Consider the following 27148-nt stretch of genomic DNA (forward strand, 5'->3'; position numbering starts at 1 on the left):
TACATACTCCCATGATGGCAATCACTCCAAGATGTCCACCACGTGAAAATGGAAAACATGATACCTACTATAGATTTCTGCTTTTAAATGATTCTCATGGTTTATATTCATTTCAGAATAGCAACACTTCACTTATCCAGAATCTGCTATGTAGTGCTTAGTGAAATAGTACAGTATGCCTTAAATTGGTCACAGAGGAAATGTAAATTTCCAGTATGACACGATGTGGCTGTACCCTATGCCTTTAAGACCTTCGCACTTTAAAAAATATTGCAGTGTTTTTAGTGGAGTAGTAAGTTTTATGAAAAACAGGAACTCCAGTCTTGCTGAGGCATTTCCATTCAATTCTCTGGTATCAGCATTATGTTAGATCACAGAATCAGAGAGAGGGAAGGCTGGAAAGGACTTCAGGAGGTCATTTAGTGCATTTGATTTGGTTTTTGCCTTGTGCACTTGTGTTTGGTGAACATGGGTTTTGATTTCTGACCATTTTCCTACTTATCTCCATCACTTTGGATTTTGGTACTTTTCTGAAGTCCTTGCAGCCTTCTTATACGGAGCCATCTTTAAGCACAAGTATGCTCTACATGCCATCATCCAATAATTAATTAAAATATGGAAAAGCATCAGGACCGTAGTAACCATTCTAGTTGCTTCTTAGGAGGAGGTTTGCATGTTCCAAATGTAGCCGTGTGGAAATATTCTGAAAGACAGGTTTTATGTAACAATATTGTTAGAGCGTTGCTCAGTCCCTGATAACAATCTCTGGTCACATTGTTCTCATTGCACAATAACCCACCTCTCTGTTCCACTCTCCATTATTTAGTGACCACATAGAGATGCTACAGGAAGCAATGCCTCTAATTTGAGCTCTGCTTTGTACTTCAGGGTTTTGTTAACAATGTCCGCATGTTCTAAAAATTATACTCACATTGATGGTGTGACAGAAACCACATTATGGAAACAATTCAGTACAGGCTAAATGCTCGTGTGTTCGCACTCTGGGCTGGAAGAAGAGTATCGCTCTCTGTACATCTACAGAATGACATGATGGCTAGGTGACAGCCCTGTTTTAGAGAGGTGGCTCATCACCCAGTAATTACAAGACAAGACAAGTAGTCATTCATCATGGATACATCGTGTTTGCACACAAATTTTCTTATGGAAGTGTTTTATAAACATAAGATCACAACTGAAATGTACAGGCCACTGAGGCAGGCAACAGCACTCAGAAGCACCACAGAGACAGCTCAGGTGGTGATCAGGGGAGGCCATAATCAGTCACTAGCCTTAAGTAAGTAGGAGGTGGTCACCCACGTTTAAAAGTGGTCAGGACAGTGGGGCTAAGCCCCATCCTACTGCTGTGTAAAATACCCTGGTTAGGAGCTTGACTTTCCATCTAAGCCCAGAGGCACATGCGAGAGCACTGATCAAGAGGGAAGAAGGTGATTTCTTTGGTCTGCAGAGTTTCTTTCAGCATCCTTAGAGTTTTTGTTGTTTTCTGGCCATGCAGTTGAACCCCAGAAGAAAGAGGCGGGTGAGATCTCTCTAAGTTAGCTTTTGGGTAGAGAGCGCAGTGTTGTGGGAGAGAAGCAGTGTAACCACCTGTGTCCCAGTGGGAGCAGAGTCTGTTTCCCTAAGGCTGTATTACGAAGACATTGTCAAAGACCTTTTGTGGCCCATAAATAGAGATTTTTTTTTTTTCTTTAGGAAAAAATGGCTGTTAGCAAGGAGTGGAAAATCCTAATGTGAAAGAAAAGACCCTTAGCATTAAAATAAAATGTCAGGCAGACATCAAGCTGGAAGATTGATACTTACAGATGTCACAGAACATATTATGTAGGTCAATAGTTACTGTCTCTCCAGCAGTCTCGTCTGAGTAAAGACTATTGTTACCTCTGCAGGAAGCCGCCTGTCTGCCCTCTTGACACTAATTTAATAAAGTTCCCTTGGTGGCACATAAATAACATTACAAGACAAGTAGTCACTGATACGCTACGTGTAGCTTCCAGTGTGTTTCTAGGGCTGGCTAAGAGGACTTACAGAAACTTCACTCTTTGAGTTGTGTCAGAAGATAGAGGAAAAGATTCTGATAATGTGAAATTAAAGCTTTAATAGAACATGAGTACAACTCATGAAGTTAAAGACTGAGAAAAAGAGGAACTAGAAGAACAAGATAAGAAACATGAAGAAATGGTAGGGCCCAGGGAGCTGCTTTTATGACACGGATGAATTGTGTTTTCTTTCTTTTTTTTTCTTTACAATGTAAATTTTTGAACATACAGCACTGTTGGTATTACTGTCTTGTTCAGGGTAGTTGTAGGTTGTCAGAGTTTTTAAAATTTAAATTACTATTATAAATGACTTGTGCAATGCTCCTGTGAAGAATTACAAGCTTTCTGGGTTGGGGATAGTTCAAACCTTTAACTGCAGTTATCTAAAGATAATATAAAGAGCTCAGAAAGCATATTGCAGTTTCTGGAGCATGAGAGTTAAACAGAAGTTCTGAAATTAAAAATCTCATAACATTATTCTCAAGAATTAACTAGACCCTCTGGCCAAAATCCAAACGGATGTTCTGCCTACCGAACTTTCCCTTATAGTTTCAACTTAACCTGATGTTTTGTCTCGCTTATGTAAACTGTTACGTAGTGTCTTGGTGTTTCGTGCTGGAAGCAGGTGCATTTTAACAGTTGATGAATATTTATGTAAGTCTGTAAACATACTAGAATAATTTGGATAAAAATCAGACTAGAAAAGCAGTATGTTATTACATTTAAGGCACTGTGTATGCATGCCCTCTGTGGGTCTGGTTATCTTATATATCATGGGGTTACAGCCTGATGACACAGGACTAAGGTGGTGCTGACTGGAGCCCTATTATCCCATCCATCCTGAGTCATATTCGTAGCTAGTAGTTGTGGCATTGAGTACTTATGAAGCACTTTACATTTTCAAAATGCTGAACAAACAGTAACAAATAATTCTGGCTGAGGTTTGGTGAGTCATGGTTTGTGCTGACTGAAACTCATACGATATCAATAACAGCAATAATAAACAAGTAAGGAATGACTGACTTTGAAATTTATAGGGAAATGTTGCACACTAAGCTAGGGAAGGGTGATACTGCATTTTTATCACTTGCTGTACTTAGCAAACTGCAATTTAAGTCCAATACTTAATAAAACTGTATTTAGCAGGACTGAAGTGATACCAAAGTGCTTGTATCATTTTCCGCTGGCATTACTTCTCTCGTATGTACATTACGCTTCATATATTTAGCTATGCTAGTGCAATAGTACAATAACACAGCAGCCAGGATTCTTTCACGGTGAGATCGGACCTTTTGTATTACCTTGGGAAAGTAAATTACCCTTCCTTGTCTTTGTTTTCCTCTGCTTAGATACCAACTCTTAAAGGCACGGGCAGTCTCTTGAAATGTGTCTAGTTTTCACCACAGTGGTCCCTAATGCTGAAACTCTTCGTGCTACTTTTTAATATAAAAGTACCACTACCAGTACTTGTTCTTCAGGCGAGAACAAGTTTTTTGGGGGGAAGCCGCAGCGGTTATATTCAGTATTAGTCTGGCAGTAGTGATATGAGGTGGCAGTCCTACAGCTTGGCTGATCCAGCTCAAAAGCCTGTGCAGCCTCCATGAGGTGAGAGCAAGCAGTAATTTCCGTGAAATGATGGGCACTGGTTAGCACGGCTAAAGGAGAACTCTGGAAAATGGTAAGATCCTTGAAACAGTCAGTGGCCCAGTCTCAAGGGAGTGATCGTAGGGCACATGTACTTTTCCTAAAGTTGGAAATTCTGAAGGTTGTGATGAGCTTTAAAACACCTAATGCTAATGCTTCCAAGTGGGCCAGAGAGAAAACATTCTTAATCAGTTTTAGCTGTAGCATTTAGGAAAAAAAATTAAGTGATAATGACATCTGGAAAAAATGAGTTAGAAGTGAATATTGAAAGGTTATATTATTTTGATTTTAATGGAACATTGATATATTTCATACAAGTTTCTTAGTGATTAGTTAAGAAGGCATCTACGTATGACTGATACCTAAAAAAGCTTAGCAAGAGGACTGAATGTCTTATATTGAAGTTTGAAGCACTATGTCAGTCTGCAGGTGTCACACAGTCTTAGAATAAAAAAGAAAGGCTAACAGAGGTTATATCTCCATCTACATTTTGTGACCAACCCTTCCAGCCAGTTTATTTTACACTTCCTCTTGCTAATGAAGATACTGGTTTTGTATGGTTTATGCTCTCCTTGCATGAGCTCAGGACTGCAAGGTTAGTGTCTGTTTCTGTGCTTGGTTCCACGGACCGCAACTGGTGCCCAAGACGCAAAGAGCAAGAACGACAGAAAAAGCAAAACAAGTTTACATCAGATCTCCAAACTGTTTCCTCCCAGTTAGTGTGGCAAACTCCGGAGATTAAACCATCATCTCTTCCTTTTTTTTTTCTTTTTTTTTTTTTTTCCTTTTCACCTACGTGTTGTGTTTTTTTTTTTTTTTCTTTTCACATTTTCCAAACTAGCAAGCGTGGAGGCAAGGCACATCAAGGCAGAGATGGGGAGTGAAAGAGCCCTTGTGCTGGACAGGCTAGCAAGCAACGTGGCAAAGCGAAAAAGCTCAATGCCTCAGAAATTTATTGGTAAGAACAAAAAACCTTTTCATGTGCAACAGTTAAATATGTGCAAGTTGGTAACCTGTAGTAAAATGCCTCTGCTTATTTTAAATACCCTTCTCAAGTTTATAATCTAATCTAATACAAAAGAATATAAATAAAGTAACTTTGATTATTCTGATGTGTTTTTAGTGCTTTGTTGTAGGGTTTTGGTTAAAATAAACAGAATATATTGTTAGATACTTAAACTGGATGGAAGCTACTACTGTGCTTTGTGTCTGTTTGCATAGGCAATTTATCAATATGTTTTATGAGCGTCATGTGTTGTTTTCTGTACCTGTGCATTTGAAATGTTCTTTGCTAGGTTCTTTACAGGAAAAGAACAGGAAGGCTTAATGCTGTTGAGAGCTGAGTGCTTTTTCTAGTCAGCAGGAGTTGAAGATACTTGCAGGATGCATGTGTGGAATAAGGCCTAAAGACAGAAAAGTATTTGGATTTCTGTTAGTCATCCTGCTGAATTTGAATGTGATTAAAAAATATCAAATCCTTTCTTGTGGTAATTGAAGCAACAAGATGTTTCCTTAGCATTTTCTTTGCATTTAATTTTATATGATCAGAGTTTTGCACGCTGGGGATCTTAAGTACTAGTTGGGCAGGTCCTGTGCTTCAGTGAATGCCTGATCCTCTTGGCTAGTCTTATTTCATTAACTTGCCTTTTAAGAAAATCGAATGCAACTCTTGTGTCCTGAGTGAAGACCTGCCTTAGTCAGCAGTTATATAATACTAGTACTAGTAATGCCTTATTTGTTATATTCTGTATGGTTATATAAGGTACCGAGTGCTTATTTTTCTTAATACAACCTATACCTTCAGAATAGGGGCCTGTGTGGTGGCTGGTGTTCACACACATGACTGGGGAGGGGAGAAGTGTGGGGCTGAGTGTGCAGGCAGGGATCAGCTGCTGTCAGACAGCCCCACCTGGCAGAGGGATGTTCTGAGGACCTGTCTTGAATGTCTGGGGCTAAGGTCCAAACCTAGGTAAAGGTATGCTGCTAAATCCATAGATATATAAAAGCAACTTAATTTTTGAAGGTAACGTAGCTCTTACTGGATTTGGTGGGTAGCGCTGGACTTTCATCTATGAAAACTGGTAACTTTTATTTAGACATCTTAGTATGGCTTTAAAAAGGTCACCTTTTTACACAGGAGCGAAGTAACACCAGCACACTCCATCTGAGTGCCTGCGCGTACTTAATATTGAAACTGTTGACTGTGTGACTTAGACCTTACATGTCATGCTGTGATTCAAACAGTAATACTAATGCAAATGTTTTTGAAAATCTTTAGCTTCCTTTTTTCTTAGCACTGAGATCAGCTTCGTCCTATCTTGTTTTACAATTGCTACCAATTCGATCTTTATGTATTTTATTAAACACATCTGCAGCAGGACGCAACCACTCGGCATACGCTTCAAGTTAAGTACTAGTGCTTTTCTGATGCGTTTTACCAGCATACTTGTTACCATATGGAATAGATCCTTTTTTGATTTGTGACTGTGCTCAGTAACGCAGTCTGCAGATGGCATGAACTGATACTGCGTCATGCAAGGGATTTTGTGGAGAAGCTGGAGGACCCAGGGCACTTCACCTGAAGGAACAAAATAACCGATTTCTGAAACTTACTGTTTTTCTAGAACCTATGTGATTGGCATGTTCTTGTTAAGTAACGTGTGAAAAAACTGCTCGCTCACTCACTGAAGTATGTTTGCAAGAGCGGTCTCTCCGACCTTGATTTGACTTTCATGACTTTCTGAACTGTATGTGTAGGAGTGCAAATCTGCCAGGACAGCTTTGCGATTTCTTCGGAAACGGCGTTCTCAGAATGGGTGCTGATTTTTAATTTTGTCAGGAAGAAGGGATAGACATGTATACTAACAAGGCATCTTTGTTTGGCTCATTTCTGTGAATGAGGTCTATTGATCAGAAAAAAACCCACCCTTTATTGTTATTGGAGGGCTCTACAGAGATTCATACAAGCACCAGGAGTCTTGCCCACTTTATTTTTTCACATTTTCATCTTCAGTAGCTATCTCGTGTGCACAAGGCTCAAATAAGGACACGGATCAGCAGACCGTAGACTTGACTCAGCCTCTACACTAGGCCCCCCTTCAAAGGCTTCTTCTGCAAAGATTTTGCCCTCAGTTTTTCCTTTAGTTATGAGGGAACAAGGATTTGAATGGAAGTTTCTGATTTTGTGTTTCCTATTTTGCTGTGGATTTCTATTTCGCACGTACAGGGACCAAATGTACAAACCCTGGCTTTTTGTACTTCCTGGTTTGATTAATGAACAGATATTTAAAAAAAAAACCCAAATAAAAATAGCCCAGCAAAATAGATACCACTGCTGTATAAAACACTCATGGGGCTGTATCTCCAGTTGATGCAAGTCGAAGTAACTGGTGCAGTCAATGCATTTCTGTCGGTTTTCACCAGCTGAGTATCTTGACCCACAGACTTCTATTTCTTCCTTTTTAAAGACAAGTTCTCCCTGAGACCAGGAGTAAAAATATATTTCTCATAGTGGTAAAAGTGCTAGTGCAGTTTTGACACAGTAACAAACACCATTATCCCCCAGCGTGCAAAGTCTAATGAGAAATTGCCTGCTTTGGTTAGCGCAGCGGCAGGAAGCAGGTTCACTCCCTGTTTCCAGTGTCCACACCTCATCAGGCTGCAAAAATCTACATACATTTTAGAGCAAGTGAAGCATCGCTGAGCAGCACATGGGTATGTGTCATACGCTATGGCTCGTGTGTGAATTTTGAAGGGGAAAGCTTTTGCATTGCACTGAGACAGACAAAAAAAAAAAAAGGGGAGGAAAGATGTTTAGCTAACCAGTGGCTGTTTTGTAAATGAACACTAGAGAACCTGTAAATTTAATTTTTAATATAGTGTTTTTCAAGAACTTTGTGGCACTTCCCCTGGTGCAAATAGCAGCTTAACTCAGGGTAATCTATTACATTGTCCTGCCGGCTCCGGAGATAAAGCATCAACTGCTTTAGGCACAGTCCATCTTATTCATCCCCCGGTCCCCATATGCTCCTTTCCCTTTTTCTAAATCATCGGTACCAACTTTCTCCTGACTGATTGCTGGTGGTTTTGAGTGAAGCACTGATCTGGCTTTTTGTCTCTTTCCATGGAAAGGTTTGCTCTATTTGACTAGGGGAAACAAAATAAACAATCCAGAGTGGCCCCCCCATCCGCTCAACTGCGATACGGTGCCATAGCTTGACGGTCTGCATATACAATTAGCACTTTCTGTGGCACTTTCATGCAGATTCAGCCTACCTAAATATAGGCTGGGTATCGAAATCAGACGCGTGCTTGCCTTGGGGTGTCTGCTGAGACTGTGGGGAAAGAGAGAGAGACAGAAGCCATGCTTTATGTAATACCTTTTCCTCCCAAAGTACCCGAGAAATGTCGCAGTCAGGTTTACAGCCTGATTTCTTGCCCTCTGGTATAAGGAGTCCGCTTCTGATGTGCCATGGCCTTTTAAAAGTGTCTGGCAACATGACACGTTAATGTATGTCAGAAGAGCATTTGGGTATTTGCATTTCATTTGATATAACTGGTAATTTAAGGGAGGCAGAATGGGCTGTTGTGGGGATTTTAAAAAAGCCACCAGGATAGTGGAATAACAGAATACTGCGAGACCCTCAGTGCTCATACGTGGTGTTTTTTGTGTCTTATGACAGTGACTCCTAACCCAAAATTTATAGGGAGTCCTGTGTATTTTTGCTTTTGTGCCCTTTTTTTTTTTTTTTTCAATTTGTTCACATCTTTCACTTGCCTGGAGCTGGTTTTATGAGTCATACGAATGTGCTATATCGTTTTGTTTCCTTCTGTGTAAAGTTGGATCACAAGTTTTGTTGAGGGTTGGAAGCAGTTACACTCTTGTGGTTCACTAACCTTTTTGAGTATTTTATAAGAGAAACGTGCGCTCCTGGTTTTCTGCCTCTGCAGTGAAACCTAATGAGTTTCATATACATTGAGTCATGGTGTTGACAGGTGACTGATAAACATCTGCACTACTCAAGTTACCGTAACTAAAAGATTAGTGGATCTGATGTTTGCAAGTCACTTGCACATGAAACATTTGGTCTGGTCCATTTTTTTTAAAGCTATGAACGATTTTATGGTTTATGTAACCACAGAATTCGGTTACTTATTTCTAGACATTCACCAAAAAAGTGACTTTTAGTCCATTTGGGGTGCAGTTTTATTTCCTCCCTGCACCTGGCATAGAGAAAAGTAGTGGCAGTGTGCTGCCCAGCCCACCCTCCCTTGCCTTAGTCCTTGCTAGGTGAGGCGTGAGCAGAATTTCAGGTACACACTCTCTTAGCTCTCCTCCCGTTCTATCTAATTTAAAGCTTTCAAAGCCCTAGCACACCCAGAGAGGAGTCCGTTTCACTCCCCTTTCACTAGCCTCATATGAAGTGACCCTAAATGTGTTCTTCTGTACATATATACATAGCTGCCAGTGCTAGATGATCTGAAAACCTGGGTAGAGTTCAAAGAAACCAGGCGTGGTGCAGAGGAAGCTGTATTTGTCAGAGGACAGTGGGGAAAATTGACTTCGGTGTCCAAGGACATATAAAAGAAGACTCCATCAGATGAGTAAAAGGAATGAAAAGTGCATCAGACCTCTGCCGGCACTTGTCTTCACTTTTCTTTTAAAGAGGGGGACGCTTCTTGGGGGACAAGTCAAGAACGAAAGGTTGCAGTCTTGGTACCGAAAATGAAGTATTTTCGTTCATTATCCCTCAGCTCTTTTACAAGTATGTCCATTAATGATTATTTAGCTTTTTCTAGAAAAAAGGTGAGAGAAGTTAATCTATGGAAGCTTTGATAATATTCTTCCCCTTAAATCCCAGAATAATTTAAAAATTTTAATGATGATTTGTCCAGTAAGTATCCTCACCACCTCCTCTATTACATTTTTGCTTCCAAGGCTGGACTTTAAAAAACAAATAACAAAACCCCCCAAAAAACCCCCACCAAAAAGCTACTTGTGTATATGAACGGCCTCTTTCCGCAGAGAACATTTCATGCCTCTCTACTTCCCAGAGACTACTGCCATTTAGAAAAGGCATCACGGAGTTTAAATACTTCTTTACCCAGCCAGGTAATTCAATACCTCTCCTCTCTTGCAGGTGAGAAACGACATAGTTTTGATGTTAATTATAATTCAAGTTTCATGTACGAAAAGGAAGGCGACATAATGCAAGGACGCATGATGGACCAGGCCATAAACAATGCCATCACCTACCTTGGGGCTGAAGCCTTGCGCCCTCTTGTGCAGACGCCACCAGCTCCCACCTCCGAAATGGTCCCCGTCATAAGCAGTCTGTACCCCATACCGCTGACCCGCACCGATGTGCCGAACGGCAACTCGCAGGAGGCAGAGAAGAGCCACCTAAGGGACAAAAGCCTGTCTTCCGACAGAGGCCTTTCCCCAAACAACAGCGGCCAAGACTCCACAGACACTGACAGCAACCACGAGGAGCGGCAGAATCCCACCTTCCATCAAAGCCAGGTGATCCCCACTCAGGCCCGCAACGGCCTCCAGTCCCTGAAGGATTTCCCGAGGCCATATGACATAATCAAGCCACCTGCCATATGCCCACGCGATGCCTTTAAGGTCATCAACAAGGAAGGGGAAGCCATCGGGGTCTACCGGTGTGACCATTGCCGCGTCCTCTTTTTGGATTATGTGATGTTCACCATCCACATGGGCTGCCACGGGTTCCGCGATCCCTTCGAGTGCAACGTCTGCGGGTACAGAAGCCATGACCGATACGAATTTTCCTCGCACATAGCACGAGGGGAGCACAGAGTAGTACTCAAATAAAAGGACTGGTTTTCCAAGGTCAAAGGCTTTGTTTTAGATCGGAGGGAAGGCTTGTTTGTTTGGTTTTTAATTAGTATAAAGAAATTCCTTGAGTATTTTTCTATGCCAGTTCTTAAATGAGTGTCACAGGGAGGTGACACTTTTTAAATTTTTTTTTACAAATAATTCCGTGTTCTGTAGCATTTATGCCTAGCTGCTGTGGTGAGTGGTACTGTACAAAATACCAGGAGCAGAGACCGCTTTTTATACGAACTTTATTTTTGTGAAAATTAAGAGCCATTTAAGATGTTTTCATTTTTTAATGTGCATTTGTTTTTATAATGTATGCTTTAACTCAGCGCAAAAGGTTTTTATGCCCTGCTGCCAGTTTCCCTGCTTGGTCAGATGTATAGTCAGAAGTATATAGGAGGAGGAGCTTTTTCTAGCTGTTACAGTCCCGATGGTCTTCAAATGGCTAATCACCGAAAGAAGGAGAACGCGCCTCTGGGAGGGATTATTAATTCCTCTTTAAAGGTTTTCCCCTAAGTCTTACAGAGCATGTGGCCCCACCACACTTTCATTTTTCTTACCCCTCTGTTCACTTTCTTTAAAGTCACTCCCACGTGCATCTTGCTCGGTAACAGCAATATAAGAAATGAGACCTATTTTGGGGTTGGGTTTTTTTCACGGTGTGCATTTTTGGGATACCCAGTGAGGTCACTGACTGGCTCATCCATGCGGTCTGGGGGAAATCCTGATTTTCATTGATGGAAAGTCCTCCTTTCCGATGGGTGCCAAGAGCGAGGACGAAACTACGCTGTGCGTTGTGCCCCCGCCTTGCCCCTGCTTAGCTCCAGCAGCAGAACCCGCGGCCGTGCCGTCCAGCCCGCAGCCAGCCCCGGCACGCAACGTCCCGGCGGATGGCGGAAGGTGTTGGTCTCGGAGCGGGAGTCACCCTGTCCTGGCAGCAGACACCGTGAGAATCTGCATAGATGAATGTGTGGGAGCTGACAGCTCAGTCACACTGTCTGGTTTTACGTGGGGATATCCCTCGGAGTGAAATGTGCTGTTTTGCAAAATGAGTATTTACCATTACTTTGAAGCTGGTTTTTAAAATAGTTCTTTTAATCTAATCATTGCTCTGCAGCTGTATTATTAGTCACTGTGCTGAAGATATGAATTTGATAACAATTTTGCTGAGTGAATGTTTATTCTTTGCAAAGTATTTTTGGATAATGTAGAGTTAGGTGTGTTCTGACGGATTTTTTGCATCCATTGGGTGGTTTGATATCTAAATTGCTTTTGTACTTTTTCACTGTTGCCGTGCCAATATCCGTGGTGATCCATCGGTTTCTGTGAGGGAAGGCTGGGGCACAGAGGCCTAGGTGGAGTGCCGAGCATCAAGAACTGCCGCCTTTCTTTCCTCCCTCAGACCTGGGCTCACTCTTTTGGCTCAAATACTTTCTCCCTCCCTGAATTTTAAGGTGTGAAAACGAAAATTATAGTCATTTTTCCCAATAAGTGTATGTCTGAAGAAGGATAAATTACTCTGCAGGGTGCTTGAGTGTCTAAAATGCTGTAGAAGTGCTAGATCCTAGATCCTGCTTATCGCTGGGGATGAGGAGAACTCTTTTGCTACCTTGCGTGATGTTACATGCGTAGTTATAAAAGAGGTGTAGGATCTTTTCCCGTGACCAGTTTCCCATCATGAGGCACGTACAGTGAGCGGGTGGACGGTGGTTTTCCCCGACGAATGCCCATTGTCATGGCGTGACAAACGATCCTTCTGCGAGCGAGGCTGCGGTTCCACCAAGGGCTTACCCCGATCGTCTGAGGACTGCCTTCTGGGCAGCAGCCTGGACTTGGAGAGGCTTCAGCCAATTCCCGCCTCAGTTAGTGTAAATCGTTCGATAACTCCATCTCTCCTGCTGCGTTTTCGTGGGGGAAGCGACTGAGTTACACACACGTCGTGGCTGATGAAGATGCTCCTCACGGTTCAACAGAAATGAATAAGATTACGCATAGTAAAACGTAACTTGTCGTTTGCACAGGAAGCTCCTCAGATTGCTGAATGTGTGTCACGCAGCAGCCCCGGTTTCTTTCTTACGCCGCTACCGAATCCTTGAAAACACTCTTCAGATTACTCTCCCACTCTTCACTTACCGCCAGGCAGGGCTTCAGCCACCTACCCTTGCTTCCCAGATAAGGTGAGCAATCAACCGCTGCGCCTCTCAGCAGCTCAGCGTGAGCAATGCTGCCAGGTTTTTGAAAGGAAGGAGGGAGGTTTTCGCAGCCTCTGGCCTAGACGGCACCATTTTCCCGCTGCTGCTCGGGCAGAGTCGTGATTTCCAGATAGGCTGAACCAAAAGAAGTTCCCTGGTCTGTCGGGAGTTGACGAGCGGTAACCTCGTTACAGCTCTGCTGTTGAACAGTCCCATGTTGTGGAATTTCAACCCAGTCGTTTATTAAAATATATCTATATTTTTATGTTTATCTGCTGTGTGATGCTCGCCAAGCGTCTGTCTGCGACTCCCCGAACCGGGGCCGGAACCTGCCTTAGCTGTGTCCTGGGAGCAGGGCTGGAGAGCTGGACCCGCCAGCCCCGTGCGCTGCCGGGATCAGCCCCCTCTGCGTGCCCCCCTTGGCGTCAGGGGACCCCGCTGGTGCAGCAGAGCCCACCCTGCGGCGCTGCCCCCAGCCCCCTCCCTCGTGGGCCGAGCCCCGGCCGCGCTGGCGTGGGAGGCAGGAGACCCATTGGGCCGTGCCGGTCCGTCGAAGGGCTGCGCTGGGTCTCGGGCAGGTCTCTGAGCTCAGAGGAGCTTTGCAAATCGCCTCATCTGGGAAAACGGAGGGGGGAAAAAAACCGCTGGTATTTGTTGTGAGCCTGATTTGTTCTGCTCCTGGTTTGGTTATTTTGGTACGAAACAAATTCCTGTTTGGGCTGTTCTCTTTGAACGCGCTCCAGCCAGCTGTTTCGTCTGTCTCACTTGGTTTCTTTATTTACTGCTGAATTACACCTAAACAGCAGGCAGCACCGAGGAGGCTCAGGAAACTGGCTTTTAGCATTAAGAAATGAGCCTCTCGTGCTTAAAATTGTATTGCATTTTTTAAAAATTTCAATAAACTCTCATGTACGTAATGGTTGAAGGGACCCTGGGTGCTGCGCTGTGCTTCACTGCTCTCCCACGCCAAAGCTCATTCCTCACAGCCGTGAAAGCAGAGGCGATCGCGACGCTCAGAGCTGGAAAGTGAACTGCAAGCGCTGGCCGACGAGCAGGAGCGAGCTCGGGGGAGCAGGCCCGGAGTGCCGGGGCTGGAGCTGCTCGCGTCGCTCGCCTCTGGGATCTGTAAATGGCAAAGATAGGATGGAACCTGTGACCGGCCCGGAGCCGTGGTGCCGCCACTCGGGGCTGCCGAGCTGATGGCGATGGCTGTGGTTAGCAGAACACCGACTAGTTACTCGGTGGAGTGCTGATACGCTCTGAGATTGAAAGATAATGCAGTCTGCTCCTCTAACTGCTGAAAAAGGGTAGCGGTCTTTAGTTTTGGTTAATAGATGAACGATATGCTTGAAGGAGACGTGCCCTTCTCTGACCTGGGGCTGCCGCCGCCTCCCCTAGTCTCCCCGGCAAGCTCAGGACAAGCGTTCGGGGGGGGGGGAACGGCCCGAATCCGCCCCGGTAGAGCAGAAGCGATTCCCGCGGGATGCCCTGGGCGCCTGCCCGGGCGTGCGGGCGGACAGCCGCTCCCGGCCTCGGGACTCGCTCCTTGTGACGTGATGTGTCACGAAGCGCCGTCCTCCTCGCCCTGGTGTTACCGAGCACAGTCATAGCGAAACCGGGCTCCGGTAGAAGTGCGGAGGAGCGAGGAGCCCTGACGTGCGCGTCGGCGGTGGCCTCGGCCCGGGTGCTGAGCCGCCGCGCTGGCAAATGCTTGCGGCCGGGTTTGCGCCTGGGATCCCAGGGCGTCTGCAGGTGATGCCGGGCGTGCGCGAGCGACGCTGCCCTCTCGCAGGCACGCAGGGCGTCCCCCTTGCAGGCAGCGCGGGGGAGAGGAGCGTTCGGGAAGGGGACGGTGGAAGGGGCACGCGCCCCTCAAATTCCTCCCCAGGCAGCCAGGCTCTTGCCGCTCCTCCCGGCAAGGCCTGTAGCGCTTGCCGGCGTCCCCCGTCATCTGCGCGGGGACGGGTCTGCTCCCCCTGCAGAAGCGTGGGGTGAAGGCGACGCTCAGCCCCACGTGCCTGGACCCGCTCCGGGACGCGCTCGAAGCACGGCTGCTCCAGCTGGCGCGGGGTGGGCTCGGGGTTTCCGTGGGGTGACGGGGGCTGCGCCCACCGTGCCGGAGCACATCAGTCAGACGGAAACATCCCGGCAGGCGGGGAAGGTGAAGGCTCACGCCAACCCTCCCGCAGCCCTTTTTTAGCACCTGTTTCAGCAGGTTGACGTTGTTCGCACTTATTTCATACTCTCCTGACACCTTCTACCACAAGAAGCTGGACACCCTTGAAACACAGAAAAGAAAAAAAAAAAAAACCAACCAAAACCAGAAAGTCAGAGGATCCTTTTTTTCTTTTACCTTCACTTCCTTCCTAGCCCGGGTGAAACGCAAGCGCCAAGAGTTATTTTGCCCTCGCCGTGACGCTGCCAGGTAACTCTGAAGGACGGGGTGAAACCCTGCCAGCGCTCGCAGCCCCGGGCCAGCCGAGGGGGCACGGGGCGGCGGATCCCGCGGCGGATCCCCGGCCTGGCGTTTCCCTGAACGAGAGCTGTTTTGATGCTAAAAAACCCCTCAGCCCTCTTCTGCCTGGAACCAAAACCCCTTTAAAGCACCAGGCTTACAAAAACGTTCAGTTGGTGTTATGACAGAGAGATCCTTATCTGCTGATATGCTGTAATTATGATAGAGCAGAGAGGAACTCTCTTCCCCCGTCCTGTTGAAACACGCTTTGTAACGCACGAAAAATCCTATAAAACTCTGCCGGCCGCTGAGCTGCCTCCTCCGAGCATCCCAGCCGGCTCCTGCTGCCCCTCGGGGAGCGGTCCGGCGCCCGAAGACCAGCGGTGCCGGGAGGAGAGCGGGTGAGGGAGGACTGAGTCACCGCCGCCACCTCCTCCTTGTCCCAATTCTCCAGCCTTTCACTGAGTCACGCTCCTCCGTGCCGTCCCGCCGAGGACCCGCCGGCGTTTCGCAGTCCTCCGCGTGGGCTGGGTGGCTCTGCCAGGCCCCCGCCGTCCCCGGGAGGGTGCAGGGTTCCGGCTGCCCCCAAAAAACCGGGGGGCGAAGTGCGAGCGGGGCACGGGGCCGCCTCCGCGCTTCCCCGGGGGGCCGAGCGACGGCGGGACGGGGGCCTCGCAAGCGCCCCCCGCGCGGAGCCGCGTGCCCGACGCTGGCGTCGCCGAGGGGGAGCTTTGCGGCCCCGGGGCTCCCGCCCGCGCGCCCCGCGGGACACGCGGGTGCGGGCAGCAAAGCTGGGACGGGGTCGCGGCTGTCACCGGGGCACCACGGCGGGGGCAGCAGGTTCACGTCACGCCCGATGCCCCCCTCGCTTTGCCAGGAGGGAAGTGAAGCCCCCGGGGAGCCGCACGCTCCCGCGCCACCCAGCCATTCCCTCCGGCGGGGTTATATCTGGCACCACATTTGCATCGCAGCAAGCCGGCGCACCTGGGCGGTGAGCAAAATCCTCGGGGGAGCGAGAGCGCGGGGAGCGGCTGACAATTGTCACATGCAGGCTCGCCGGGGAAAGGAAAGTCCCGGCAGACGGTTGTTTTTAGAAGAACCTGCTTCCGACCCCGGCGGCTTCGGCCCCTTGGGCAGAGCCTCCACCCTGGCACCCGGCGAGGCTGCGGCGAAGGGTGGGACGGGGATGACGCTCCTGGGCTCTGCAATGGTGCTCCACGACCAGGGAGGACGCTCCCAGGCTGGAGGTGACGCTCCTCGGCCGTAAGCACGGCCCAGGTGCCCCCCACCGATGGAGGAGCCCCCCCCCCCAGCCCGGGCCACAGCAGCTCCCTGTTTCCCCCCGCCTGGCTTTGCCTGGGACCCCCTTCCCACGGCGGGCGTCGCTGAGGTGGGCTGTGAGCAGGGCTGGGGCCGTGGCCGGGCCGCTGTCCCCGGACGCCCACTGCCCCCCTGCTCTGCAGTGAGTGTTGGGGACGATCCTGCCCCCCCCCCCGCACCCCCCCCCGCTTCCCCCGGCTGCTTCCCTGGGGACTGGGGGACACCGTGGGGCTGGGGGTGTCCGGGGGGGTCCTGGCCTCCCTTGGCCCCGTTTCCCATGGCTGTGGCTCCGTGCCAGGGGGGCTGAGCCACAGCCGGGGCCCCCCCCCGACTTTGTTGCTCCCCAGGGCCGGGCGCAGCCCCCCCATCCCTGCCCCCCGGAGCGGAGAAAGTTAGTCAAATCTGCAGAAACCGCAGCAGGGGGGGAAGGCTGCGTCTCCACCGCCGCTTTGATGTCACCCCTGCACGTCCCACAGGTGCTGCGCCGTTGCCATAGCCCCGGTGCCGCAGTCCCCCCCCCCCCCCCCCCGCCTCTTTGCCATTAACTCGTGCGAGAAGGGGGGATAACGCAAAAATATTTCCTCTTCCCCCCCACCTCATCCTGTCCCCAAGGTTCCTGGAGCCGGCCAGGCCCGGGGAGGCCGCGTGCGTGGCACGGGCTGGTGCACGGTGCCGCAGCCACCATCCAGCCCCTCGCACGTGGGGCTGGGGGTCCTGGCAGGGGTTTTGGGGGGGGGGGGGGGGCCGCACCGGGGACCCCGCATCCATGCCACACGTGCATCCCTGCACCCTCCATCCTGGGCGCCGGTGAAGCCACGGGGCGTCCCTGGCTCCGGTGCAGCCGCACCGGGAAGCGCGGTGGGAGCCAGGAAGGTTTCTGAGAAACGGCCCCGCGGCGTTGAATCATGCCGGGCCTCCCTGCGGTTTTCCCCTGCTCTCACCTCCCGGGCGCAGTCACGCCAGGCGCCCACACGCGAGAACCCTGCGCCCAGCCCGGGGGGCGGCACAGGCTGCACCCCCCCCCCCCCCCGCCGCCATCACCCCCCCAAGCTGGAGGGGAGCCCCCAGGGCAGCGCAGGGTGCTGGGGTCCCCCTGACGAGCCTGCTCCTGGTGCCTGACCTGCACCCCTCCTGCACCCACCATGCACGCCGCACCCCTGCACCCACCCTGCACCCGGCAGCCCTGCACCCGGCAGCCCTGCACCCTGCACCCAGCCTTTCACCGTGCAACCCGCAACCACTCTGCACCAGTCCCTGCAGCCCCTTTGCACCCCCCGCGCACCCCCCATGCACCCTCTGAACGCACCGCGCACCCTTTGCACCCTGCTCCCGTCCCTGCACCACCTCCTGCACCCTCCGCACCCAGCGCTGCAGCCAAGCTGCCGGCGCGGTGCCCTGTAGCCCCTCGTGCTGCCCCAGTGCCACCGGGCTCGGTGCCGGAGGGGGGGTGACACGGTCCATCGTGCGGGACCCCCACACCATGGGGCACTGCCGACCCCGCAGCGGAGCCTGGGGGGAAGGGGACAGAGCCGTCGCTGGCACCCAGGGGGGACCAGGCCAGGGCCCCGGGGTGCTGCATGCCCACGGGTGCAGGGGGCCGGGGGGGGGGGGGCGGGTGCCCCCCGGGAGCGGGAGGCAGGTGGGGGGCAGCTGCCAGCCCTTCCCAGCCCCGTCACGGCCGCTGCACTCTCGGAGGAAGCCGCTCTGCTTTTTCACCCGGCGCTGGTTAAAAATACCACTCCCGATTTTAATACAGCGGCGGCGGGCGCTATTTCGGGCCGGGAGCAGGAAGCGAAACCCAGCGCGGGTCCCGGCCCCGCTCGCCCCCCACCTCCGAGCTGCCCCCCGAGGTGAGCCGGGTGCCCGGGCGGCTGCGCTGGCACGGTGCCCTGAGCTGCCGGGGGCCCGCGGGGGCTATTTGAAGCCCAGCAGCCGGGCACCCTCCTTGACCTTCTGGGCCTTCCAGCGGAGCAGGCGGATGGCACGGAGGCTGAGCCGCAGCACCGCGTCGTACTTGAACACTAGCTTGTAGAAAGCGTCGGTCATGAGGGCACCGCTGGGGTCAGCGTGCTTCAGCGCGGCCATCGGCGTGTACGCCGCGTTGGTCTGGTGCCGGAAGGGCGGGCGGGCCGCCTCTATCACCCGCAGTGTGTGCTGCACGTGGGGATGTTACTGTCCCCTTCCTGTCCCTGTCCCTGCCTCATCCCCATCCTGTCTCCGTCCCCATTCCCATTTCCATCCCATTCCCGTCCCCGTTTTCACTGCATCCCCATCCCCTCCCCTTCCCATCCCCATCCCCATCCTACCCCATCGCATCCTCAACCCCAGCCAATCCTACCCCATCCCCACCCCCTTCCCATCCCATCCCCATCCCATCCCATCCCCATCCCATCCCAATCCCAATCCCCATCCCATCCCCATCCCAATCCCATCCCAATCCCATCCCAATCCCATCCCATCCCCATCCAATCCCCATCCCATCCCAATCCCAATCCCCATCCCATCCCAATCCCAATCCCAATCCCATCCCTGCCCCATCCCCATCCCATCCCATCCCTTCCCCATCCCATCCCCATCCCATCCCATCCCATCCCCATCCCCATCCCATCCCCATCCCATCCCCATCCCATCCCATCCCATCCCTTCCCAATCCCATCCCCATCCCATCCCATCCCATCCTATCCCATCCCATCCCATCCCCATCCCCATCCCATCCCCGTCCCATCCCATCCCCATCCCATCCCAATCCCATCCCAATCCCATCCCCGTCCCATCCCATCCCCATGCCCATCCCCATCCCTGTTCCCAGCCAGGCTCAGCCCCATCAGGATGGAGCTCGGGCGGGAAGGAGTTGTCAGGGCAGGGCCCCTGCCCTGGTGCTGGCCGGGGGTCGCTGCTCCTCGTTAGGGCTAATTGAGGCTTCTCTAAAGAGCCCAGCCCAGCCCAGCCCAGCCCAGCCCAGCCAGGGGCTGCCAGGCAGGGGGTGGTGGGAAGAGGGCAGCCCCCAGCCCGGCGGGGCCACCCGCCCGCCCGTCACCTCCGCGATGTCCTCGGGGGTCTGGCCCAGGCTGGCGAAGACGTCCTTGGAGTTCCTCAGGTAGAGGTTGGTGAAGATGTCGGCCGTCTCGGGGTCCGTCCGCGAGTAGTCGGCACGTTTGGCTTCCTCGTACACCTTTGCCTCGAACTCCGTCATCACCGGCCCCGGCTCCACCAGGCTGATCCTGCCCGGGGACGGGGGTGCTGGGGACCCCGGCACCCCCCCGACTCCCCCGCCCCGGGGGGCCGCGCCGGCCGCCAGCCCCTGGCACTCACGCCACGTTGAAGCGCAGCGCCTGCACCACCAGGCTCTCGCAGAAACCCTCCACCGCGAACTTGGAGGCCGCGTAGACGTCGTTGAAGACGATGCCTGGACGGGCAGGGGGTCCCGGTCAGGGCCGGCGGGGGGGCCGGTCCCGCCGGGACACCCCGTCCCCCCCTACCCTGCAGGCCCATGATGCTGCTGATGACCACGATGTGGCCCCCGCGGCGTCGCTTCATGTCGGGCAGCACCTCCTTCACCAGGCGGACGAGGCCGAAGAAGTTGGTGTCCATGAGGCTCTGCATGGCCGCCAGGCTCTGGCACTCCAGCGGCCCCGCCATGCCCACCCCGGCGTTGCTGACTGCGGGCACAGGGCGTCAGCGCGGTGTCCCCTGTTGCGGGGGGGGTCCCGTGCCCCGTGCTCAGAGGGTCCCCGGTGCACAGAGGGTCCCCGGTGCGGGGAGGGTCCCCAGCGTGGGATGCCCTGGGTGTGGAGCGTCCCTGCTGTCCCCAGCACGGGGGGTCCCCAGTGCACAGAGGGTCCCCGGTGCAGGGTGTCCCTGGCACGGAGGGTCCCCGGTGCATGGGGTCAGGGTGTCCCTGGCGCACAGGGTGTCCCTGACCTGGCGGGTCCCCAGCACTGGCGGCACGGAGGGTCCCCAGCATGGGACGTGCTCGGCACGGACAGTGCCCAGCGCACGGGGGACCCCTGGCACACGGAGGGTCCCCGGTGCAGGGGGTCCCCGGTGCACCGGGCGTCCCCAGCACAGAGGGTCCCTGGCCCAGGGCTCCCTGACGCAGGGCACCACGGGGACGCGGTGGCGGGGGGTCCCGGGGCTCACCCAGGACGTCGACGTGGCGCCCAGGGATGCTGTCGAGGCAGGCGCGGATGGAGCCCTCGTCGCACACGTCCAGCTGCTTGATCTCCAGCGTCCGGCCCAGCGCCGGCCCCGCCGCCGCCGCCAGCGCCCCGCTCCTGCCCACGTTCCTCATGGTGGCGATGACTGGGGGCAGAGGCGGCTCAGCCCCACGCGGGGTCTCCCCCGGGAATAGAGGGGGGGTCCCCCCGCCTCGCTCACCTCGGAAGCGGCGCTGCTTGTCCCGCGCCAGCCGGACGGCCAGCGCCAGCCCGATGCCGGAGGAGCAGCCGGTGATCAGCACCGTCTTGGGAGCCATGGCACAGCTGCGGCCCCGCTCCACGGCCCCCTGCCTTTAACAGCAGCCGGCGTGGCCCCAGCCCCCCCAAATCCAGGCCCTTAATCCCCCCCTCCGCTAATCCCACCGGGATTTGCCGGCGGCCACGTGGCTGAGCCGCACGTGGTGCCCAGAGCGCACAGAGGGGCCTTTGTGCGGGACCCGGGGCGCCGCGGGGACACGGCAGGACGCGGGGACACCGCCAGCCGCGCGTCTGCCGGCAGCGGGGGGCTGTGGGGACGGACCCCCCCCCCCCAGCGCCCCGGCTTTTCCTTTAGAGGGGGCGAGGCGGGAGCTCTGAAAAAATAACCTTTATTCTCATCGGTATAAAACACGTCACAGTTCGACTGGCCTCGCAGGGACGTGGGGGACGCGGCGGTGGGTGTCCCCCCCCCACCCCCCCAGGACCCCGCTCCTGGGGCTGGGGACCCCCAGCCCACCTGGCCCAGGGGTGAGGAGTGCCGGGGCCCCGCGGGGCCACTCGGGGCCACTCGGGGCCACTCGGGGCCGGTGCTGCGGGGGGGGAGGGAGAAAGTGCTTGAGTGGGGGGGGTCCGGTGGCGCCGGCACCCCGGGACCCCGCGGGCAGAGCCGCTACCCGGGGCGCAGGGCGGGCGGCTGGCGGTGGAGGAGCCGTCCTCGACCCTGTGCTTGCTGCGCCGAGCTGGCCCCAATCCTGCCGCCCCGTGCCGGGCTGTCCCAAGCCGTGCCAGATTGTGCCAAGCCGTGCCGGCAGTGCCAGGCTGTGCCAAGCCGTGCCAGACTGTGCCAAGCCGTGCCGGCAGTGCCGGGCTGTGCCAAGCCGTGCCAGACTGTGCCAAGCCGTGCCGGCAGTGCCAGGCTGTGCCACGCCGTGCCAGACTGTGCCAAGCCGTGCCGGCAGTGCCGGGCTGTGCCAAGCCGTGCCACGCCGGCGGTGCCGGGTTGTGCCGAGCCGTTCCAGCGGTGCCAGGCTGTGCCAAGCCGTGCCGTGCCGTGCTGGCCACGCTACACGGTGCCAGCGGTGCCAGGCTCAGAGGGCCACGCAGGTGCAGTAGTGCCGCAGCTTGCAGGGCAGGATGCCGCGGTTGATCTGGTGAAACTCCACGAGCTGGATGAGGTCGGCGAAGCGGGTCTGCCCGTCGTCCATGGTGAAGTAGAGCCGTCCCTCCTCCTCGCTCTGCCGGGGGACACGGCTCAGGCCCTCGCACCCCCGGCCCCCCCGGCCCCCCGGCCCCCGCCGCCGGCACTCACCGGCAGGATGAGATAGTGTTTGACTTTCTGCAGGTGGCACAGGGACAGGACGAAGCCCTTGGGGTTGCGCTGGCTCTCCCGCACCAGGAAGACGCTGCGAGCCCCGGGGGGGGGGGGGGGTGTCACCGCTGGCGCCGGGCACCCTCTGCTGTCCCTGTGTCACCCCCGGGGTCCCAGGTACCCCCCAAGCCCTGGGGTCCCGTATCCCCCTGGGAGCCCCGGGGTCCTGTCCCCCCACCCACAACCCCCAGGCTCCCGTGCCCCTGGGGGCTGCAGATCCCCTGCCAACCCTGGGGGGTCCCAACCCCCCTGGGATCCCATCCCCCCCCCCCCCCCCGGCAAGTCTCCCCCCATCTCCCAGGGGTCCTGAGAACCGTAGGGGTCCCTGAACCGTAGGGCCCTGTAACCCCTGGGGCCATGTACCCACCAGGGGTCCCATGTCCCTCCCCGTGAGCCCCGGGGACCTCGACCCCCCCTGGGCCCCCCATACCCGTCCACCAAGCCCTGACGGCCGATAAGCTGCTGGGTGTCCTCCCGGGAGATGCGCCCGTGGAACCAGGGCTGGGTGCAGTGGATGGCTGCAGGGAGACGGGCGTCAGGCCTGGGGGGAACCCCCGCCCGGGGCAGGGACCCCCCCTCGGCACAAGCCGGCTCTGCCGGATGGGACCCCGCTGCCGGGTGCTGCTCACCGGCGCTGAGCGGGGAGCTCTGGCAGGCTGCCGGCAGGCTGTACCGGTGCGTCGTCTTCTTCTGGCCGTGCAAAGCGAGGAGCGGGCGTTAGGGTGGGCTTGGGGGGGACCCCCCCCCCCCCCCGTACCCCTGCACCCCAACTCACCCTCCAGGCCTGTGCCTCCTCCAGGGCCACTGTCAGCACCTCGCTGGGGTTCTCGATCACCCGGCCCGTGCACCCCGAGAAGTCCATGGCCACCAGCGCGTTGTCCGAGACGCTTCGCTGCAGGGGACGGCGAGAGCGGGGGGGTGACCAGGGGGCTCCCTGCGGGGGGGGGGGGGGCTGCGGGGGGGGGCAGCACTCACCAGGGGCGTGGGGCCGATCCAGGGGGGCTGGCTCAGCCGCGCCTGCGCTTGCTGGTAGTTGCGGTAGAGCTGCATGCCGTACTGGGAGGAACAGCCCTGTGAGCTGGGGGGGTCCTGTGGGGCCTCCGTCCCGCAGCGGGGTGGGGAAGCGCCCGCCTGGTGTGGGGACGGGGACCTCCGCATCCTCCCAGCTTGGGGATGGGGACCTCCGCATCCTCCCAGCTTGGGGACAGGGACCTCTGCATCCTCCCAGCTTGGGGACAGGGACCTCTGTATCCTCCCAGTTTGGGGATGGGAACCTCCACATCCTCCCAGCTTGGGGACAGGGACCTCCGCATCCTCCCAGCTTGGGGACAGGGACCTCTGTATCCTCCCAGTTTGGGGATGGGAACCTCCACATCCTCCCAGCTTGGGGACAGGGACTTCTGCATCCTCCCAGTATGGGGATGGGGACCTCCACATCCTCCTGGTTTGGGGACGGGAACCTCCACATCCTCCTGGTTTGGGGACAGGGACCTCTGCATCCTCCCAGTTTGGGGATGGGAACCTCCACATCCTCCCAGCTTGGGGACGGGGACCTCTGCATCCTCCCAGTTTGGGGATGGGAACCTCCACATCCTCCCAGCTTGGGGACAGGGACCTCCGCATCATCCCAGCTTGGGGACGGGGACCTCCACATCCTCCCAGTTTGGGGATGGGAACCTCTACATCCTCCCAGCTTGGGGACGGGGACCTCCGCATCCTCCCGGCTTGGGGATGGGGACATCTACATCTACTCTGCATGGGGATGGGGACACCCATCCTGCATCTATTCTGGCACAAGGGATGGGGCCATCCCTCTGGCACCCCCCAGCACAGGGACGTGAGCATCCCCCCCGCGCCCCCCCTGGCACGGGGACCGGTCGCACCCCGGCGGGGCCGGGGCCCACCTTGAAGAGGCGGAAAGCCGCCATCCAGCAGCTCCGGCTCTGCTCGTCCTCGCTGCAGAGCAGCTTCAGGCCCTTCACGCCGCTCCGCACCTTGTAGGGCTGCGGGGAGAGGCCGGAGCCATCACGGGGCAGCCCCGACCGGCTCCCGGGGGGGTAGAGACCCCTCGGCAGGCGAAGGCGCGCAGAAGGGACGGGAGCCCGGGCCCCCCCAGCCGGGCAGCGACATCCCCACCTTGATGCAGAAGCCGAACTCGGTGGGCGTCCCGTAGTGCTTCTTGCCCTGCGTCACGTAGTAGATGTTGGACTCGGTGAGGTCGGCGAAGTACTGGAGGTGCCGGGGATCCTGGGGGGGGGGGACGGGACGTCAGGGCCGGTCCCGCTGCACCCCCCCCGGCCGTGCCCCCGCCCGGCCCCTCACCTTGGAGGTGCCCTTGGTGGAGTAGTAGAGCCCCGAGCGGCGCAGGGAGAAGTAGAAACGCTTCCAGACCTTGCGCCCGGCCTCCCGCAGCTGCAGGAAGCCCTGGACCTCGGGGCAGCTCCCGGAGTTGAGGAAGTTCTGGGAGAAGACAAGGGCTGAGGGGCACGGCGGGGTCCCCGCGGCGTGGTGGGGTCCACGTGGCATGGCAGGGTCCCCACGGCACAGCGGGGTCCCTATGGCACACCAGGGTCCCCACGGCACAGCGGGGTCCCCATGGCACAGCGGGGTCCCTATGGCACACCAGGGTCCCCATGGCACAGCGGGGTCCCCATGGCACAGCGGGGTCCCTATGGCACACCAGGGTCCCCATGGCACAGTGGGGTCCCTATGGCACACCAGGGTCCCCACGGCACAGCGGGGTCCCCATGGCACAGCGGGGTCCCTATGGCACACCAGGGTCCCCATGGCACAGCGAGGTCCCCACGGCACAGCGGGGTCCCTATGGCACAGCGGGGTCCCCATGGCACAGCAGGGTCCCCACGGCATGGCCGGGCACGGTGGCCCCGTACCTGGATGAGCTCGGAGTGTGCCATGCTCTTATTCGCTTCCAGGCAGCTGGACACCATCACCTCGGGGAAGAGGGACTGCTGGGGGGACAGGGGGGTCAGGGGACACCCACGGGATGCTCAGGGTCCCCGTGGGGCGTCCGGGTCCCCGTGGGACACCCGGGTCCCCGTGGGCTTTGCTCCGGTGGCCACGTACCGCGTTGCTCTTGAAGAGCTCGTACTTAGCGAAGTTCTTGCGGAAGACGAAGCGGCTGTCGGCGCCCGGGGGCCAGGAGCTCTGCACCTCCACCACCGACTCGTGGTCCTCCAGGCACCGCTCTGCGGGGGGACGGGGCTCAGCGGGGCGGCCGGGGGGGGGCCCAGCGCCACGCCGTGCCGCGCCGTGCCGTGCCGGCGGCTCACCCAGGGCCAGGTGCTGGTGCAGCTCGACCAGGGCCCAGCTGTGGTCCTGCAGCGCCCGCGTCCTGCGCACCAGCGTCTCGCAGAGCTGCCGCGCCGTGGTCCCCGCCGACGCCTCCAGCGAGCGGCACGCGCCGTCCTCGCCGAACACCTTCACCACCTGCCGGCACGTGCCAGGGTGGGCGTCAGGGCCCCCAGCGCGGGGGGACCCCGTGTCCCCGGGGGCTGAGCCCCCCCCCTCCCCTCCCCAGCCCCCCGCCCCTCGACTCACGTGGGAGGCGCCTTCGCGGGGGGGTCCCTGCCCCAGGGCGGGGCTGCTGAGGATGGGCGAGTTGGAGGGGCTGCAGAGCTCGGGGAAGGGGTTGGGGATGCTGGGCAGCGACGAGGCGCGCGGCTCCTCCTCCGGCAGCTGCCGGCTGCGGGCAGAGAGGGGCTGAGCTCCCTCGGACCCCCCCAGGACTGGGCTCTGTGCCCCCCATCCCCAGGCCTGTGCCCCCCCCCCCCTCCACCCAAGTCCCCCCACCCTCCTCGGCATCCGGGTCCCCCACCCACCTGCTGCCGTGGATGAAGAGGGGCTGGGAGCGCTTGACCTCGGGCGGCCCCTCGCCCCCGTCCCGCTCACCGGGGACCCCCTCCTGCTCCGCGCCGCCCGGCCCGGGGGGCTCCCGGAGGCTGCTCTGCTGAGCCCCCCCGTCCATGGCATTATCTGGGGGGGGGGGGGGAGAGAGTGGGTCCTGCGCCGCATGAGACTCCAGGTCCTCGTCCCCGGAGCGGCGGGGCTGGGGGTCCGCGGCCGCACGCGGGCAGCCCCCAGGGCGCACCGCGCCGGGCTCCACGTGGGCCGCACGCCGCCGGCCGCCGCCGCCGCAGCCAGCCAGCGCCACGACGCTGCCGGGGGCTGCCCACCCTTGGCACCCGCCCGGGTCGTGTTTTGCCGGCGCCCAGACGAGCGGTGAGTCAGCGCGCGGCGGCCGTGACTCAGCACCGCCCTGCCTGCCCCCGGCCCCCCGCGCCCCGTGGGGGTCCGGCCGAGCCCCACGCGGCTGCCGGGGGTCGGGGTGTCCCGGTCCCTCCATCCCCATCCCAGGGCGGGAGCTGGGGGACAGGAGCGTGAGCCCAGCGGTGAGCACAGCCCCCTACGAGACAACCGAGAACCCCCCAGAACCACCACGTCCCGCGTGGGACCCTCTCCAGTGCCCCCACGTCACCACTGAGAGCCTGGTGGCACCAGGGGACATCGACTGAGCCGGGCTGGCGCCGGGGGAGCCGAGTTGGGCTGAGCCGAATGGGGCCAAAGGGAGCTGGGCTGTGCCAGGCTGAGCTTTGCCGGGCTGAGCTTTGCTGGGCTGAACCGTGCCGGGCTGAGCCGTGCCGGGCTGAGCTGTGCCGGGCTGAGCTGTTCTGGGCTGAGCTTTGCCAGGCTGAGCTTTGCCAGGCTGAGCCGTGCCGGGCTGAGCTGTGCCAGGCTGAGCTTTGCCAGGCTGAGCCATGCCGGGCTGAGCTGTGGTGGGCGAGCGCGGCACCAGTGGGAGCAGGAAGCGGAGCGTGGCGGCGGCCCAGCCCAG

At 56.6% G+C, this 27148-nt stretch overlaps 3 protein-coding genes across 4 annotated transcripts in view; 1 reads left to right on the plus strand and 2 right to left on the minus strand.

Moving 5' to 3' along the window:
* Positions 1-10616, plus strand: part of IKZF3 (IKAROS family zinc finger 3) — a 29533-nt gene extending 18917 nt beyond the window's left edge. For both annotated transcript variants that reach the window (XM_075523191.1, XM_075523193.1), the window contains 2 exons: positions 4540-4656; positions 9839-10616. In XM_075523191.1, the coding sequence (XP_075379306.1) occupies positions 4540-4656; positions 9839-10536 (815 nt within the window). In that variant the 3' untranslated portion in view covers positions 10537-10616. The remainder of the gene's footprint in view (positions 1-4539; positions 4657-9838) is intronic.
* A 7810-nt stretch (positions 10617-18426) lies between these two features.
* LOC142419848 (retinol dehydrogenase 8-like) lies at positions 18427-20986 on the minus strand. Its single transcript, XM_075523199.1, has 6 exons — positions 20890-20986; positions 20653-20814; positions 19992-20171; positions 19825-19918; positions 19550-19733; positions 18427-18666 (listed from the first exon to the last, which is right to left on the minus strand). The coding sequence occupies exons 1-6, from the start codon at positions 20984-20986 to the stop codon at positions 18427-18429; spliced, it is 957 nt and encodes a 318-aa protein (XP_075379314.1).
* A 955-nt stretch (positions 20987-21941) lies between these two features.
* On the minus strand, positions 21942-26393 carry GRB7 (growth factor receptor bound protein 7). Its single transcript, XM_075523194.1, has 14 exons — positions 26136-26393; positions 25855-25999; positions 25587-25743; positions 25381-25502; positions 25188-25265; positions 24619-24756; positions 24433-24543; positions 24201-24299; positions 23272-23352; positions 23072-23188; positions 22926-22986; positions 22727-22814; positions 22237-22330; positions 21942-22162 (listed from the first exon to the last, which is right to left on the minus strand). The coding sequence occupies exons 1-14, from the start codon at positions 26279-26281 to the stop codon at positions 22016-22018; spliced, it is 1584 nt and encodes a 527-aa protein (XP_075379309.1). The 5' UTR covers positions 26282-26393; the 3' UTR covers positions 21942-22015.
* Between the last annotated feature and the right edge of the window lie 755 nt (positions 26394-27148).

This window comes from Mycteria americana, chromosome 22, assembly GCF_035582795.1.
Source record: "Mycteria americana isolate JAX WOST 10 ecotype Jacksonville Zoo and Gardens chromosome 22, USCA_MyAme_1.0, whole genome shotgun sequence".
In the NCBI taxonomy this organism is placed as follows: domain Eukaryota; kingdom Metazoa; phylum Chordata; class Aves; order Ciconiiformes; family Ciconiidae; genus Mycteria; species Mycteria americana.

Coding starts and splice junctions, on each gene's coding strand:
- LOC142419848 (XM_075523199.1), bottom strand. CDS start 20,986: ATGGCTCCCAAGACGGTGCTGATCACCGGCTGCTCCTCCGGCATCGGG. Junction 19,919..19,991: donor CAGCATCATGGGCCTGCAGG/GTAGGGGGGGAC, acceptor CTGCCCGTCCAG/GCATCGTCTTCAACGACGTC. Junction 18,667..19,549: donor CCCCCGAGGACATCGCGGAG/GTGACGGGCGGG, acceptor CCCCACGTGCAG/CACACACTGCGGGTGATAGA.
- GRB7 (XM_075523194.1), bottom strand. CDS start 26,281: ATGGACGGGGGGGCTCAGCAGAGCAGCCTCCGGGAGCCCCCCGGGCCG. Junction 26,000..26,135: donor CTCTTCATCCACGGCAGCAG/GTGGGTGGGGGA, acceptor CTCTGCCCGCAG/CCGGCAGCTGCCGGAGGAGG. Junction 24,300..24,432: donor AGTTCGGCTTCTGCATCAAG/GTGGGGATGTCG, acceptor CTCTCCCCGCAG/CCCTACAAGGTGCGGAGCGG.